This window comes from Asparagus officinalis, chromosome 9, assembly GCF_001876935.1.
Source record: "Asparagus officinalis chromosome 9, Aspof.V1, whole genome shotgun sequence".
Lineage (NCBI taxonomy): Eukaryota > Viridiplantae > Streptophyta > Magnoliopsida > Asparagales > Asparagaceae > Asparagus > Asparagus officinalis.
In genome coordinates this window covers 14,727,514-14,745,775 of record NC_033802.1, presented here as the reverse complement: position 1 = coordinate 14,745,775, position 18,262 = coordinate 14,727,514, and the positions used below count along the sequence as shown (strand labels likewise).

Genomic DNA, 18,262 nt, shown 5'->3' with positions numbered 1-18,262 from the left:
TCATACAACCAGTTTTATTCCTTTATATTTCCTTTCATCTTTCTTATCAATTTCCTTTGGCTAACTTTATCCTTCCTCTGTCCCTACTATTGTTCATTCTCAATGCAATGGTTCTTCCCATGATGACTTTACCACCCTTCCAAGTTTGTTAGATGCCACTGCTTTAAAGACGTCTGGTATTCCTTGCTGTCATCCCTTTCCTTCTCGGAGTTTGATGTTTCAACCTTATCTTCAATTCTTTAAGAAGGGAGATTAGGCACTTCTTAGGCAGTCTATTGCGTAATATTGCTTGGGTACCTTGTGGTTGACTCTTTGTTACCAAACTCCAGGGACGTTTGATGTTTCTACTTCATTTTCAACTAATAAATGCATATATTCTTTACCTATAGACTCATGCCAACACTTCTATGCCCATTATTTTCCTTTAGAATCCATTTATTCTTTATTGATCTCATTGTCAGTCAGCCTCCATATCCTTTATTGAGTCAAGTTGCTACTTAGGGAATGGGAGTTAACTATGGCTTAGGGCCTTGTGATCTTATATTGGTGTTTTTTGAAGTTTATAACAAAAAGTTGCTGCTTAGAGGATGGGAGCTAACTATGGCTAGGGCCTTGTGATCTTATATTGATGTTTCTTGAAGTTTATAACAAATGTCAAGCCCATGGCTTTTAGCAAACAGTTCCAATGCCAATTTTTTTGGTATTTCCTTAAATCTTGATTTGCTTGCAAAATGACCAACTGTTTGTCCCATTCACAATTCATAGTTGCCAGGGTCTGATATCTTGGCATTGTAGTAGTATTATTGCTCGACAAATTATCGATATGGTTTTGAAGTTTTACGAGTTTCAATAGTTTTGAATAGGAAATACCGAAGTATGTAACACGAGTTCTAGCATTTATGATGATTCACAAACTGTTATGTTGATTTACTTAGTTTTTTAATTTTCTCAATATAACAATAGAACTTTTTTGTATTTAAATCCTGGATCTCTTTTTTATTGGCCATTATTAGCTAATATCAATCCATATAAGTTGTCATGAGCTGACAGCAGTGGATAGCTTGGCATTGGTTGGATTAAATCGACATAATTAGAATGCGATGCAATATGAGGATACATATCCATATTAACTGATCATCCAAAGCTTGTTATTTTGTTTTTGATGAGAAATCATGTATATAGTAGAGGGCTTACATAATCTTATGTTTTGCGTTCCTTTTCCTTTGACACTTAAAGATATTTAATATTTTTGGGTGTCTGCCTCCTTTTTTCATGTTATATTTCCTTTTAACTACGAGCCTTCTGTATTTTCTGATTTTCGCTGCTTTTCACAACAATGATCCCTAGGGACCATGAGACCAGATATTTTAGTGATCTTCTGAATATTTGCAAAATAATTAATAGGTCTATATTTTCAGTTTTTAAACCAAAGTTGGACCTTAGTTACCATGAATTGGCTTTCAAGGTCCAATGCAGTTTTACTAGTTTAATCACAAACATGGTTTTACTTCGAGCATGTTGGAAAATGTTTATTTAGAGAAATTATGCTCTAATTTGTTGATTCTGTATTGCAGTTTAACAGGGGCACCAGTGCCATGCAACATTATGTAGCATCTCGACCGATGTTTATTGATATAGAAGTTATGAATACAGACACCAAGGTGGTGCTTGGTGATCAAGGTCTGAAATCTGGCACAAGCAATATTGCTCGCGGTCTTTCCACACTATACAAAGAGATTACAGGTCTCTCTTCTGATGAATATTTTCCATTGTTTTCAAAACGATTAAATGTTAAGAGATCTTATGATCAGAAAACTTTTCGACTTTGTAGAAACTGTGCGCAATGAGGCTGCGACTATAATGGCTGTTTTCCCATCGCCAAACGATGTCATGTCAATACTTGTGCAGGTCTGTTAGATGAGTCTTTTCTTCTGTATTGATCTATTAAAATTTACATTTCTTAATTTCTTGAATGTCTAATATACTATGTTTACTCTGTTGTATATAGAGAGTCTTAGAACAGAGGGTTACATCGATTCTTGACAAGCTGTTGATAAAACCTTCTCTTGTGAACTTACCTCCTGTAGAAGAAGGGGGCCTACTACTAGTATGTTCCTGTAATGACCTTTTGCTGCTTTCGTTTATGTAACTTCTTAAGGCTTCATTGGATGCTCATCTGTGATTTTGCTGGTTTAATTTACAGTATCTAAGAGTTCTTGCAATAGGATATGAGAAGACACAAGAGCTTGCTAAGGAATTACGATCTGTTGGTTGTGGTGACTTGGATATTGAAGGTAATCGTTTTCTTAGAGAAACCTTCATACTAAACTTTTAATATATCATGCACCCACACTGCTTTAGATTGTTATCATCATGGTAAAACTAGTTGGATTTTTTATATGAAATGTTTCTGTGCTACTCTTGGGGATACTGTATTGATATCCAAGGGACTCAGTCATTTATAGTATATAATATGCCCCTTATTGACTTCAGGCTTGTTTAGTTGGCAGGTGGGCACATCAATATCAGCCTTTTGAGTTTTTGGGTACAAAAGTTGTATCCAGAGTCTGCAGTAAAATTAGCATGGTTCAGTCTCATAGAATAGAGTTGCACCTTAGAGTTCAAATGGGAAACCTATACATTTTTAGCAACTTGTTTATCACACTACAGCTATCTGTAAGCTTGACATACTTGGGAGCTCTTCAAATTGCTTCCTTAGCAGCAGAGATTCTTGAAAATTGGTACTAGTTTGCTACTTTACAGAAGAGTATTCTAACGTGTGAGATCGTCATGATATGGTCACTCCGAAGATGTAGACAGTTGGAAAGATGCAGAGCTGCGTGCGTGCGTGCGTGCGTGCGTGCGCCTGTGCGTGTGACAAATCGAATTCAAATATCATTTGTTCTTCAAATGGAATTTGAATATTAGCAAATGAATCAAAATTGGAATCCGAATTTACTATTCAATCTGATTCTGTTTGTTTCCACCCCTTGGTCTGTGGCGCTTTTGGGGCCATCTTTATGCATTCCAGTTAACTTGATTAACATAATTGAATAAATTAGTTATTTTTTTTATTAACGGCCTCATGGCTCCAACATATTTCTCAACCAGTATTAGTTTCTCTTAAGTCCACATTTCATTCAGCAACTCTGTAACTGTAACTCCTACTATTTTATTTCTTCTACTTAGCCGAATGATCTATTTTTTTTTTCCGATCCAGGCCTCACAGAATCGTTGTTTCTCACCCACAAGGATAGCTACCGTGAATACGAGCAAGCCTCCCTTAAGCAGCTTTATCAATCGAAGGTTATCTGTATCATTTGTAAACTAGTATAAGCTAATTTTGTTTTCCTTTTGAAGTTTTGATGTTTAGCCTTATCTTTAGTAGTAAATAGAGCTTTTATGGATGTGTAAAGCTTGTTCTTAGCATGATAATGGTTCCAGATGGAAGAGTTGCGTGCTGAAATTCAGCAACAAGCAGATGCTGCAGGAAATGCCTCACGTTCAAAAGCAGCTATAAACACATCTAGCCATCAGCAGACATCTGTTACTATAGTTACAGAATTTGTGCGCTGGAATGAAGAGGCGATATCTAGATGCATTTTACTTTCTTCCCTGGTCAGTATTTGTTATTCATTAGTAACTTATGTTCTTGTGTTAGAATAGTTGTAAATAGAGAAAAACACTTTGAATCTAGAAAAAACTATTGTCTTTAATCTTTACCTATGTTTTTGTTTGTACTCTGTACTTTATCATATAGCATGTTTTTATGCAGGTGCTCAAATTCTCTGTAGACTAAAAAGAAAGGAAATGAAAAAGAACTCATACACGCGCACACACACATGAAGGTTTAATATGGTCACAAGGAAAGTTACTAGTGGTCAAGGCTACATTAAGTGTGGGGTCCACTCAATATTGATTCTCTCTTTAGAAGACATGCATAAAAATGCTCAAGTTTTCACTTAAATGATGACCTTGTATGATAAGCGTTTGAGTTAATCAACTAATGAAATCAATTTTTCCTCATTAAGTCATATATATAAATTTGTATTTAGAATTGGAATTGCTTAAAATTAGTTGACCAAATTCTGACTATTCTGAAGTCAGGACGATGGTGCTGCCTGTGCTAAACCACCTCATTGTACAATTGAACTCAGGAAATCAATCAAAATAAATTAATAGTTGGTAACAAATTATTGGTCCTTTTGCTAATTCTAATGTGTATAAGGTCCCCTCATTGAGATAATTTTTTATGTCTTTCTAAGAATAAGGTTCCGTGTACCTATCAAGAATTAAAGGATATAAATTTAGAGTATTTTACCCCAGCTTTCTGCATATCAAGAATTAAAGGATATAAATTTAGAGCATTTTTTACTTTTATACTCAGAGATTGTTGTCAGTTACCGGCTATGGAGATTGTATTGTGGATATGGTTATACATTTCAAACTGCTTTTCTACTGTTGAAATATTCAACTTTCCGCTGTGCTTTGTTAGTTTCAACTATCAGTAAGTGCTACATATTTCATTCCATCTCCTTGAATTTGTGTTTTCCAATTCATGGTGACATGTTTCCTAGCAGAATTGCCAAAATTGGTATACCTAAAAATAAAACTAGATCACAAAAATGGCTAATTGATTAATGAGCTCTTTAATACGTATAGCACAAGTTTTAATCTTTTCTTGATAGGTGTCGTTGTGGTTTTCTATACATACTCTATGGCTTTAAATTTTGGAGTTTGAAATTGGATTATTTATTTTAATTAGATCTACGATCATGATTTTAACTAATGTCTTCAAATGTATATGATGTGTCTTCTCTGTCCATGTGCATACATATAATTCATGAATAAATATCAAAATAATCCTACCAGATTCTCCCAATTGTAAGTCAAATTTTGTTTGCCCCCTTCACATCAGATGCCGTTCAAAGTAACATGTATCTCATATCTATACTTGTGCCGTAAATCGAACCATACTCTACAGCTTTAAATTTTGGAGTTTGAACTTTGATTATTTAATTTAGTTAGATCTATGATCATGATTTAATAAATGTCTCCAAATATATATGATGTCTCTTCTCTGTCCATGTGCATACATATGATTCATGATATATATCAAAATAATCCCGCCAGATTCTCCCAATTGTAAGTCGAATTTTGCCTGCCCCTTTTTATCACATACTGTTCAAAGTAGCGTGTCTCATATCAATACTTGTGCCACAAATCGAAGCATACATTTCATTTGGTAAAACTGGTTTAAAGATAGTTAATATATATTGTTCTTAATTTTATCATGCTTTTTTAATCCAAAATTTATTGACGACTGATACTGTCTATGCCATTTGGATTTTTTCTCAAGATATAGCAATGCTTTCGTTTTCAAGTCATTGTGACGCTTAAAAATTCTTACCTATTTTACTTTTCTTTAGATACTTGTTGACATTCTATTGTGCTTGGACACTTGTAAACTCTTGTTTATAGCCCTACTTTTGTTGTAACTTATGCTGATGCTGCAATTCAGAGTTTTATTTCAACATTCTTTTAGCATCTGTTTTACTTGTCGCCATGTTGCTGTAACAATCTAATTTTTTTTCCCTTTCCAGCCTGCTACTCTTGCAGCTAATGTGAAATCAGTATTCACTTGCTTACTTGATCAAGTAAGTTTGGTTTATATCATAGGCATTAGAGGCTGCAACTGCAATTCTTGTTTTAAGTTCTTTGCTGAAACATCTACAGATGAGGCAATATTTGACTGAAGGGCTTGAACGGGCTAGAGAGAGTTTGAATGAAGCTGCAGCTTTGAGAGATAGGTTCATGATAGGCACCAGCGTCAGTAGAAGGGTTGCTGCTGCTGCAGCTTCAGCTGTATGTTAAATCTACTTCCATATTTATTTTCTTTGCCCTGTTGACATAATTTGTACCTACTGACAAAATCATTCATTTGTAATTAGGGAAAAAAAGCACTAATTCACTTCTCTGCATGAAGTGTTAATTTCAGAAATGTTTGCAGGCAGAGGCGGCAGCTGCTGCTGGTGAAAGTAGTTTCAGATCTTTTATCATTGCTGTTCAACGGTCTGCCAGTAGTGTGGCAATACTTCAACAAGTAAGACATTTCCCTCAAGTGCTTATTACACGTGCATTTTAGTTCTAAGCACTGATATTGTACTCTTGCAGTATTTTTCAAATACTATTACTCGGCTCCTGCTTCCTGTTGATGGTGCTCATGCAGCATCATGTGAAGAGATGGGCACAGCTGTGTCTAGGGTTGAGGCTGCTGCCCATAAGGGTCTACTCCAATGTATTGATACTGTGATGGCTGAGGTATGGATCTGTAACTTCTTTCACATCCTTAACAGAATTGTTTTATTCATCTCAACATGACAACAGTCCTGAGAATACCAAATGCAGCATTGAGTAGTATATAACAGAATGAAACCATTTTGGCATAGTGAAATATTGTTGTTTTGTAACCTGACCATGGCAAGGGTGCTCTGCACTGCACCGCAATGACTGAGCCAAGCTGATGGTCTAATAGCTAGTTTTCTATATATGCTTCATAAAGAAGTCTTGCATTTGATGCTTTTTTCTAGTTTTGTGTTGAAAACATTTTATTCTACTACTACAACGACGACTACAGAGGTCTATATATGCAAAACTTATGTGCTGCCAGCAATACTGAGTTTAAATGTGCATTTTCAAATGAGTAGATGTGTCACTTATGGTAATTTGTGATGTAAAATAATTGATTCCTTTATTGCAGATATTTCTATGTGCTATGATACTTATGGATCCATGACTAGGGGTGGCAAATGGGTCAAGTTTGACTGGACCTTGATAATAGTTAAATGGGTCAGCTTTTGCAAATTGATCAGAACTGTACTGCGTCCATATTGCCAAATTGACCTGACCTGGATAAATAAACTGGTCAGAGCAGCTGAGGTGGAGAAATCATAAGCTTTTTATAGTAAAGGTAAACAAAAAAATGAAAAATGAAAAATAAATAGTACGCAACAAATCAGATACATCAAAAAAAGAAAAAAGGGGAACATGACAAAATATGCATTATGGCGCACTGACATAACCAACATGAACAAAGTAATAATGCAGAAACTCATGAACTACTATCACTGCATCCCATGAATAGAAAAAAGAAATGAAAGGCACAGTATCTCTCTCTTTCATAAAGGAAAACCATTTGGAGCATGATTATTTATGGAGGGGTTCAGACAGACAAAATTACTCGAGTATGGTGGAGGTGCTTTACAAAGATCAAATATGATTAAAAAAATCATGCATGAGGTAGGCATTAAAAAAAAATCATGCATGAGGTGGGCACAAACATGATTAAAAAAAAAGGATCAAAGATGATAAAATGGTCTTCTGCTTATATATATACTTTGGAATCATCCACATGTTTTTTGGTCTTATAATTAACCTCATGCAGGTGGAGAGATTGCTGTCAACAGAGCAGAAGGCTACAGATTATAGGTCGCCTGATGATGGAATTACCCCGGACCATCGACCAACAAATGCATGCATAAGGTATGTTCAGGGTATATTATCACTTACCAAATAAGTAAAGGTTACCACACGATTAAAGTTTCTTTCATTATCTTCAGAGTAGTAGCCTACCTTTCTCGTGTGCTAGAAGTTGCATTCACTGCTCTTGAGGGTCTCAACAAACAGTCATTTCTGAGTGAAATGGTAAGTTCACACGTATAATTTTCGACTGATTCTTGTTTTATACAAACAATGGCACAGTTTCACTCATTTGATCTTGAAGTGCATGCAATCATTAACGTAATTGTAAGTTTGTTTGTCTGTGCTTCTGTTATAATCAACATTGCTAGTGATATCTCTCTCGCTTTCATACAATGTTACTGGGAAATTATTGCATGGTACCACTTCCCATTTAGTTTCCAGTTCCCAGACATGTCCTAAAGGTCTAATTGCCCTTTATTTAGGCTGGTGGGTAAGACGAGACTGCTACATAATTAGCTTATTAGAAAATATAAGTATGTTAAACAATAAAAGATTGTAGATTCTCATCCATATTTTAAAAACTACAAATACTTCCCTTTATATGGGGATACAATAAAATAAGTTTATTGTGTAGTCAATATGAGATTAAACACAATTACCTATTCACAGTTATTTTCTTAGTTACATTCCTAATATCTCTCAATCACCGAATCTCTAATTTATACTCCTAATATATTATCCCTAATATAACTATAACATTATTGACTCCATGATATATTCCTTAATACTCCTTCTCAAGCTGGAGCATGTATGATTTACATGTCCAGCTTCTTACAAACAGAATGTACTTACTCCAATTTATAACACGACTTAAAAGGCTGAAATCTTCAATGTGACTTTTCTCATTGTAGTTAGTCTTCATCTTCTAGTCTTCTAGTTGAATGTCTTCCACAACGAACAACCTCAATCAAAATCACCAAATGTGATACCTCCATCTTCTTCACAGATCGACCAAACGAAATGATCCTCTTTAGGGAATTACCAAACAAACGATTTGTACCAGGGATCCACCAAAGCAAACGATCCTTCTAGGAATCCACCAAACAAATGATCCTCCTCAAGAAACAAATAATCCCCCTCGGGATCTAACAAATGATTATTCTTTAGGGATCTGCCAAACAAATGATCCTCGTAATGATCTAACAAAAGGATGATCCTTCTCGCGGTTCCACCAAACAAACAATCCTCTTCACAGATCAACCAAACAAATGATCCTCTTCATGAATCAACAAAAAAACTCTTTATAGGTGGTCAAGTTTTCTAGAATACAAGCGGTGGTGGCAGCGATGTCTGCAAGTTGGGTAGGCAGTGAAATAAAGGGAAATCGAGATGGCACAGGCGGTGACGAGAATATATATATCGAGGATGACTATTGCTATCAATAATGATAATCCTGATCATCAACAAGGCCATCGAACGCAAGACGGACCAGAATCGCTGGTACTATTCACGGTAATCTGTCATTGTGACGTTGTTCAAGTGAACTGTTACTGCGGTAGTGTTCACGTAAACAATCACCGCCCCCTATTCATGGTGACCTGTCACCGGGAAGAAGGGAGGTTGTAAGGCAGAGGGAGGAGTTTGATGGTGAGGGATTGAGGGGCTAGAGTTTGTGAGGATTTAGGATTTTGTGGAGGTTAGGGTTTGTGTGGCTTTAATACCGTATTAAAAAAATAAAAGATTGTAGATTCTCATTCATATTTCAAAAGCTACAACTACTCAATATAGGGAGATAATAACAAGAAGTTTATTGTGTAGTCAATGTAGGATTAAATACAATTACCTAATCATAATTATTCTCTTATTTACATTCCTAATGTCTCTCAATCATCAAATCTCTAATTTATACACCTAATATATTATTTCTAATATGACTATAACATTATAGATCTCCATTATATATTCCTTAATAGAGACCATTATCCATAGCAATTAAGTTGTCATAAAACCCCTCATGAGTAGTTCATGAACTAAAGCTAATTCCTACCTTCAGGCTAAACCAAAAAATGCTAGATACATCGAGGAATACGTGAAAGAATCAACTAAGAAATATGGGATTGATTATGATTATAACTCCAGTTAAATAGATTCATTAGAGTTTTGTTAAAATTTTTGGTTCTGAACTTGGCGCCATGAGTTCGAAGCAAATTAATTTCCCAGAGGACTCTTAAAAGAGAAGTGCGTTCATAGGAAAAGAAGGCTAGATGAGCAGCAATTATACGTACATCATTCTTCAAGGCCTCATGCAATTTGAGGCATCATTCTTCAAGGCCTCATGCAATTTGAGGTATGCAAAACAAAGAAACATCTCCTCAGATTCTTGTGGACGAGGAAGTTGGCTGTTAGATATTAGAAGAAAGATTCTATGGAGATTTTCTCATCTCTAATGATGAACATAATGTGGAAAAATTGTTCAATCTTCATCTATTCGTTTCCCACACACTGCGCTGAAGTTTCTCAAACAACTTGTTATGACAGTCTTATCAGCTCGTATAATAGTTTCTCAATGTGCTGTGTTCCAGTTGATATGCTTATTATCTTTTATATTTCAGTAAACAATCATGGGCTTTGGTGCTTATTTGTTGTGACAAATGGAAGTTTATATTGTCATTGTTATCTTCCTTGGCAATCTCCTCAATTATTTACTTTTGTTTTAAATTACTGTTTAATTTTTATATCGTGTTCTACATTTCAAGCAGGTGTACCTGATAAGTGCATAACTAATTTTCCTGCTATTTTTCATTTCTGGAAATTTCATGACTTCAGGGAAATCGCTTGCACCAAGGATTGCTCAATCATTGGCAAAAGTTCACCTTTAGTCCAAGGTAACAGTTGTTATATCCTTACATGTTATGCATATATGAAATGTAGGCTGCAAAAGTTTCAATAAACCTGAACCTATAATTGGATTACTACTCTAGTTTTTCCTTGTGAACTAAACTTGGAAATCTAACATTATCTATAATATATATTTGAACGACAGGGTACATAGCAAAAAAACTAGTATAGTGTACATGTGTTGCATGTAGACATACTTATCTCATTTTCTAACATATATATTCTCTATTTATGCCATCCGAACAGGGGCGGATCCAGGATTTTAGTTCTGGGGGGCCGTGTACAAAAGATGGATAAAATTTTTTCTTAATGTAATTTTATTCACAAGAGATATACCACAACCCAAATAAAACGAGTAGAATAGCCAACATCAATATCTCCAAAATATTTCAAAAGAGGAAGACAAATATTATATAGAAAATAGTCAAATAAGCATCATCTATTTTTTTATAACTAAAATTTCTCTAACTAAAAGGAATTCGACGTTCCTTAAAATTTTCAAAGTCTTCAATGATAGCATCAATGCTCAGACTTTTAGCAATTTCTCTTTCAATAAACACCATTAATGCGTCGGAGAGGAAAGCATCCTCCATTTTGCTTCGAAGCCTAGTCTTGACGATATTCATAGCATCCTCCATTTTGCTTCGAAGCCTAGTCTTGACGATATTCATAGCTGAGAATGATCGTTCTGCAGTAGTAGTAGAAACTGGAAGAGTAAGCACAAGTACGATCACTCTAAAAATGAGGTCATATGTAGCAGATTTATTAGTCTTTACCAACCATTGACACAACTCAGAAATGGTTGAAAGAGTTTTGAAGTCTGACCATTTGACTACATTATGCTCATAATGTTTCAGTTGCATATTCAAACTCTCTTTTTCTTCACTTGTAAAATCTTGTGCATAAAATTTGCCAACCAATTTGCATATATCTTGTATTCTCAAAGCCTCGGATGTATTTTGAGGATTTAATGCAGAACTAAGCATGAGCAATTCTGTCGCATCTTCACTAAAACGCACATTAATTTCTTGCATTTGTGAATCGATCGTGACATAAAAAAAGTCTACTCGATAATGATGCCCAATGGTGATGTCTTGATGACTACGAGCTCGACGTCGTCTATCAACATACTGAGCACTAAAATCAGGAATATTAATGTTACGAGCCACACAAAAAGACTTCACTTTTTCAAGCAAATTATCCCACTTGTCATCCCCTAACTCTTGTAGTAATCTTTTTGTAGATGACACAAGCTCCATTGCATTCGAAATGTCTTGAGACTTCCTTTGTAAAGTCTGGCAAAGAAAATCTGTGATCCCCATAATCTCACTCATTAGATGTAAGATAAATACAAAATCGAACGAAGTCATTTCATCATAAACAGATGTTGCATCGGCTCGTTGGGAAGGAAGCCCATCCTCCATAACTTTGAGCAATACCGTACATGCTGCACTGAACATCCTGATCAAACTTGATAATGATCTGAAATGAGAACTCCAACGCGTATTAACAGCTTGTTGTAAAGTGCTGATCTGATTAAGTCCAGGCCCTGTCTCGAGTTCATTAATAGAAATCAAATGGGCAATGTCATCCGCGTGAGCTTTCTTCAATTCATCATTACGCTTGCAAGAAGCACCAACCATATTAACTATAGAAATTAATTTATCAAAAAACATATGAATGTGAGTCAGTTTTTTTGCTGCCGCAACAAGAGCTAACTGTAGCCGATGAGCAAAGCAATGAACATAGTAAGCAGTCTTACAATCTTTCATAATCAAAGCTTGCAATCCATTGAATTCACCCCTTATATTACTGGCCCCATCGTAACCTTGACCTCTAATATTTTGAACATCCAAATTATAATGAGCCAAAGCAGAATGTATGGCGTTCTTTAAAGTCAAAGCTGCAGTATCGAAAATATGAACAAGCCCAAAAAACGTTCTTGAATGAATCCATTAGTGTCCACAAACCGCAACACAATAGACATTTGCTCTTTTTTTATGACTCATCACGGGCTTCATCAACAATAATGCAATACTTGGCAACTCCAATTTCTTCACGAATTGTATTTTTCAATCTCACTGAAAACACATGCAATAATGCAATACTTGGCAACTCCAATTTCTTCACGAATTGTATTTTTCAATCTCACTGAAAACACATGAAGTATTTGTTTTTTAATATCATGACTTGTATATTTGGCATTTTTAGTAGCTTTCGCAATTGCCTTTGAAAGTTCATCATTCTCCATGGCCAGCACATCCAAAAATTTAAGAAAATTGCCACGATTGGATGAACTAGATTTCTCATCGTGTCCTCTAAACGGAATCCCTTGGAGTGCAAGCAATCGCACCACAAGTATGTGAGCTCTTAACCAAAGACGATTTGTTGTAACTTGTTCAGCATTGAAGTTGTCGAATCGTCTTGATATATGCTGCGGTTGGTTCATCAAATCCTCACATAACTTGTTCAGCATTGAAGTTGTCGAATCGTCTTGATATATGCTGCGGTTGGTTCATCAAATCCTCACATGCCTTTTCAGCATTACGATGGAGTGAAGATACATTATCTTTTCCTATTTTAAGGAAACCCTCTTTATTAATCCCTTAAGAATAACCCCCTTTATTAATAAACCCCCTTAAGAATAACCATTCGCTAAATACCTCTCCATAAATTTCCAATTTCAATGAAACCCCCTTTTATTAATCTTGTTGCTGTTCATGGTAATGTATTTACTATTAATATATACATAAAACCCCTCAAATAATTAATATTCACAAACTAATTTTTTCTCCAAATTAGGAATAGAGCACTCTAATCCCCCCCCCCCCCAAAAAAAAAAAAATTTGAGGGGGCTTGAGGAATAGAGCACCCTAATTTTTTTCCCCAAATTTTGGGAGGGGGGGGCGTGACCCCCCGGACTGTATGTAGATCCTCCCCTGCATCCGAAATATTCAAGAAAGAAAAAGATAGATATTAATGAACTTTTTGTGGTGCTTTTCAAAAGAATTGAAACCCTAATTCATTGCTGTGATAACTTGGGCTTATATAGGCCCCTATAAAACACAACTTACAAATAAGTCCCTATATATTACTAATATGTCAACACTCCTTAATATGGGCGAAAGATATCCACTAAGTCCATCTTGTCACATCCCCTAATCATATCTAATGAGCTAAGTCCCTTAGTCAGACAATCTGTTGCCTGGTCCTTAGTTAAAACATAACTTAGCTCCAGTAGTCCACTATCCAACTTCTCTTTGATGAAGAACCTATCGATCTCGATGTGTTTGGTTCTATCATGCTGCACTGGGTTGTTGGCGATACTGATAGCTGACTTGTTATCACACCACAACTTCATCTTAGCTCCTTGATCCAGCTTCAGCTCCACCAGCATACTCTTCAACCATAGCAACTCAGCAACTCCTAAAGCCATAGCTCTATACTCTGTCTCAGTTATCGATCTCGCCACCACCGACTGTTTCTTGCTCTTCGACGAGGCTAAGTTGTCTCCTATAAAGATGTAGCATCCTGAGGTGGACCTCCTATCATCAGCACAGCTAGCCCAATCAGAGTCGCAGTAACCCTCAATACTCACATGTCCATTCTTTCTGAATATCAGTCCTTTTCCGGGGGCAGTCTTCAAATATCTCAGAATCTGGTACACAACGTCCATATGACCCTTCCTCGGATCATGCATGTAGTGGCTCACCACGCTCACTGCAAAAGAGATATCGGGATGTGTGTGACTCAGATAGATCAACCTGCCCACCAGCCTTTGGTATCTGTCACGATCAACTAGTTCTCCAGCTTCAGCACCCAGCTTGAACTTCTGGTCGATCGGTGTAGTTATAAGTTTACACCCTAGCATCCCTGTCTCTTTGAGAAGATCCAGTGCATACTTTCTCTAGGATAGGACAATCCCCTCCGCTCCTCGAGCTATCTCTATTCCAAGAAAGTATCGAAGCAAATCAAGATCTTTCACCTCGAATTCCTTACCCAGTCTCACTTTGAGTTGGGCAATCTCCTTCTCATCATCCCTTGTAATAATCATATCATTCACATATACCGCAAGCATGGTGATGTGACCTTCATTTCGTCGAAAGAACACGGTATGATCGGCGTTAATCTGCTGGTACCCCATACCTAACATAGCCCTCCTGAATCTATCGAACCAAGCACGTGGAGACTGCTTCAGCCCATAGAAAGACTTTCTGATCTATGTCGAATCCTGGCGGAATTTCCATGTATACCTCTCCCACCAGATCTCCATGAAGAAATGCATTCTTCACATCTAATTGGTATAGCTTTCATCCATCATTTATTGCCAGAGAGATCAAGGTCCGAACAGTGCTCATCTTCGTCACCGGTGCAAAAGTCTCATCATAGTCGATGTCATATGTCTGACTATATCTTTTTGCCACCAGATGAGCTTTGTAGCGCTCAACATGTCCGTCTGGATTCTGCTTCACAGTGAAGACCCACTTGCATCCAACTGCTCTCTTCCTTTTTGATAGTTTTACTAACTCCCAAGTGCGGTTCTTCTCAAGGACCCCTAGCTCTTCGTGCATCGCCGTTTTTCACTTTGGATCTTTCTTAGCAATCTGCCAATTGTTAGGTACAGTAACAGAGTCCAATGATGCAATGAATGCTCCATGTGCAGGATGAATGTTAGAATATGATACAAACTGGGCAAGATCCAATCCATATCTATCGGGAGGATTTTTCGCATTACTACGAGTAGTCCTCCGTACTGATATTGGTGTGGGAGGAGTAGGGAGAGGAATGTTAGCACCTTGGGATGAATCTGGTGGTGGTGTCGGTGTCTCAGGAGTCGGGGCAGGCGTTGGCAAGAGACTTGGCAGCACTAGTGACATTGTAGGTATTGTTCCTGCAATTTGCTTCCCCTTCCTACTATAGGTTAGTAGCTCCCCTTGAACCGTGGGTCTTACACCTCTTGTCTCATTTTCCTTTTCTTCTTCATTCTCCTGCTCCTCCTCAACTAATTCTCCCTCTCAAGGAATCGATACAGAAATTGATTTCTCCACATTATTCACCGATCTCTCACCATTCTCCTTCTCTCGCCTCATACTTCTAGTATTGGGCGAGTTATCAACGGATGAAGTTACCTTCCGGGTGTAATATGGTTCGAGTTCTCGAAAGTGCACATCCATGCTCACAAACAATCTTTTCTCCACCGGGCTCTAGCAAACATATCCCTTCTGAGTAGCAGAATATCCCACAAAGATGCACTTCACAACTCTAGGGGCAAGCTTCCCGACGGATGACCTGTTGTCCTTCACAAAGCACACACAGCCAAACACTTTAAGTGGAAGAATCCCACCATTATCTCCCTTCAACGTCTTACACGGAGACTTCCAATCCAGTACTCTCGAGGGCATTCTGTTTATCAGCGCTACTGCGGTCAATACTGCTTGCCCCCATAATATTTTTAGGACATTCATAGAGATCATCATGCTTCTAGCAACCTCTAAAAGATGTCTGTTCTTCCTTTCCGCTACCCCATTTTGAGCTGGTGTGTATGGACAGGTTGTCTGGTGATGTATTCCCTGAGCTGATAAATATTCTTCAAGCGCTCTGTTGGTATACTCTGTCCCATTATCCGACCTCAATACCTTCACCACTGCTCCGTATTAAGTCTGAACATTCCTATGAAAGCTTTGGAAGCAACCAAACACTTCACTCTTATTTTTCATCAGGTATAACCAAGTAACACGAGAAAAACAATCAATAAAGGTAACAAAATACTTGTATCCATTCATAGAACTTGTGGAACAAGGCCCCCAAACATCTGAATGTACCAAGTCAAATGCATAAGAACTTCTATGATCAGAACTAACATAAGAGCTTCTAGTAAGCTTTCCAAACTCACATGCATCACACACAAGTTTCTGTTTATTTGCTTTCTCAAATAAAGATGGATACAATCTACTTAAAACACTAAAGGATAAGTGTCCCAAACGCTGGTGATGAAGCATTAACTCACTCTCAGCACTCATTTTAGATCATACTCCTGCTTTCTCTATGATTGATATCAACGCTGAATCCAACCCTTCACGATCCAGATACCACAGTCCATTACGCCATGTGTCAGTCCCAAGTCTCCGCCTTGTCCTCTTCTTCTGAAAAATCACTTTGGGAATATCAAAAAAAATAATGCATTTTAGTTGGAGGATGATAGCACTAATGGACAAAAGATTGACTGGAAAGGAAGGAGCATGCAAAACATTGGACAAAGTTACAGAACCAGTACAATCGATTGTACCCTTACCAACCACCGACTGAAATGTACCATCAGCTGTTTGAATACTATCAGGCGATACTAGGTGAGTATATGATGAGAACTCACTAGCATTACCTGTCACATGTCGAGACGCACCGGAGTCGACTATCCATTCTGATGATCTGTCGGGAGACATAGAAGCAAGAGCATGTATCTCATCAGTACCTTTGGTCAGATGAGCATAGGTAGCAGTGTTGCCTCTGGCGAAGAACGAAGTTGATGCCTCCTCAGTCCCACTCCTCAAGTTTCCATCATCTGCTACTTTCTGCTTCCTCTCGAGTATCGCCAGAAGAGCATAATCCTCCTCAGTAAAGACCACATCAGCTTCTTCTTCTCCCTCTGCTACCATCAAATTCGCCCGGTTGCCTGCTCCTCTTCTACCTCGTCGACCCCCACGGCCACGATCACGACCTCCGAACTGTCCACGTCCACCCGAATCTCCTTCCTTGGGTGGTTTGGTGCAAGCATGCCTTAGATGACCCACTTCACCGCAGTTGTAGCACTGCCGAGTCTCTCCCCTGGATCCAGTATTGCTAGATGCTGCCAATGCTGACTTCACCACAGGAAGTCCATCTGTCCCCGCCTACAGCCGAATGCGAGTCTCCTCCTGGATTATAGCAGAGACAGCCTCCTCAAGCGTGAGAATCTTCGGCTGAGCTAGTAGCAAGCAATTCGCTGAGCGAACTCTGATGTCAATCCCTTGAGAAACATCATAGTCCTCTCCTGTAGAAAGGCCTCTCGTTCTTTACATCCCGGGTCCTTGCATCTCGCCCGAGGTGAGAAGTGATCATAATCTAGTCACAGCCGCTCCAGCTCTGTGACATACTCCTGTACAGTCCTATCTCCCTGGACTGTGGCGTCGATCTCTCCCTTAATCTGGAACACCCTCAGGTTATTCCCCACTCCATCATAGGTCCTCCTCAACTTTTTCCAGACGTTCTTCACCTTCTCAATGTCATCCACTGTGGCGGCGATTGACTGGACCAACGAGTTGAGGAGCCAGATGTACACCAACATATGAGTGGACTTCCACTCATCTCTTCCCTCCAAGTCCTCATTCGGCTCTGTCGCCTCTCTTGTCAAATAACCCTCCGGGTTTCTCCCTGCAAGGGTGTATCTCACCCGTCGCGACCAGCTCAGGTAAGTACTCGGTCCATCAAGCTTCAGATCGATAGTCGGAAGCTCCAACTTCTTCGATGATTTTGTCGCGCTCTCACCAGCCGACAACTTCATCAGCTTCATCAAAGTTGACACCTCCGCAGGGTTCAACTTCTTGATGATCTCCTCCATCGAATAGGCTTCAGACCCACCACCTGTTCACCTTCTCTTCCGACCCTTGTTGTGTGCAGTAAAAATTTCGGCAGCACCTCTGCTGCACAACAAGAGTAAGATCTCAAATAAATTCTCGTTTCTCAGAGGAAACAATAATAAAAAACAGTGATATATCTCATCATCGTGAGATACACTCTTCCTGTCATCAGTTCGATGACTGAATTGAGGGAATCCATGCCAAACTCTAGGTTCGACATGGTGGCGGTGGCTAGAAAGAGACAGCACGGGGGAGGGTTCGAACTGCAG

At 38.1% G+C, this 18,262-nt stretch overlaps 2 protein-coding genes across 3 annotated transcripts in view; one reads left to right on the top strand and one right to left on the bottom strand.

Moving 5' to 3' along the window:
- The window catches only part of LOC109824777 (exocyst complex component 5-like), a 41,733-nt gene that overhangs the window by 12,162 nt on the left and 11,309 nt on the right, over positions 1-18,262 (top strand). Inside the window, exons 9-21 of one of the 2 annotated variants that reach the window (XM_020391421.1) lie at positions 1,575-1,743; positions 1,832-1,908; positions 2,009-2,107; positions 2,204-2,294; positions 3,221-3,306; positions 3,445-3,618; positions 5,604-5,657; positions 5,737-5,865; positions 6,011-6,103; positions 6,175-6,321; positions 7,445-7,542; positions 7,620-7,704; positions 10,309-10,367. In XM_020391421.1, the coding sequence (XP_020247010.1) occupies positions 1,575-1,743; positions 1,832-1,908; positions 2,009-2,107; positions 2,204-2,294; positions 3,221-3,306; positions 3,445-3,618; positions 5,604-5,657; positions 5,737-5,865; positions 6,011-6,103; positions 6,175-6,321; positions 7,445-7,542; positions 7,620-7,704; positions 10,309-10,367 (1,361 nt within the window). Of the gene's footprint in view, positions 1-1,574; positions 1,744-1,831; positions 1,909-2,008; positions 2,108-2,203; positions 2,295-3,220; positions 3,307-3,444; positions 3,619-5,603; positions 5,658-5,736; positions 5,866-6,010; positions 6,104-6,174; positions 6,322-6,760; positions 6,971-7,444; positions 7,543-7,619; positions 7,705-10,308; positions 10,368-18,262 lie in introns of those variants that run through there. The other variant, XR_002242778.1, reaches the window with a different exon arrangement.
- On the bottom strand, positions 10,387-12,463 carry LOC109824778 (zinc finger MYM-type protein 1-like). Its single transcript, XM_020391422.1, has 2 exons — positions 11,032-12,463; positions 10,387-10,986 (listed from the first exon to the last, which is right to left on the bottom strand). Exons 1-2 carry the CDS (start codon positions 12,150-12,152, stop codon positions 10,845-10,847), a joined length of 1,263 nt encoding a protein of 420 aa, XP_020247011.1. The 5' UTR covers positions 12,153-12,463; the 3' UTR covers positions 10,387-10,844.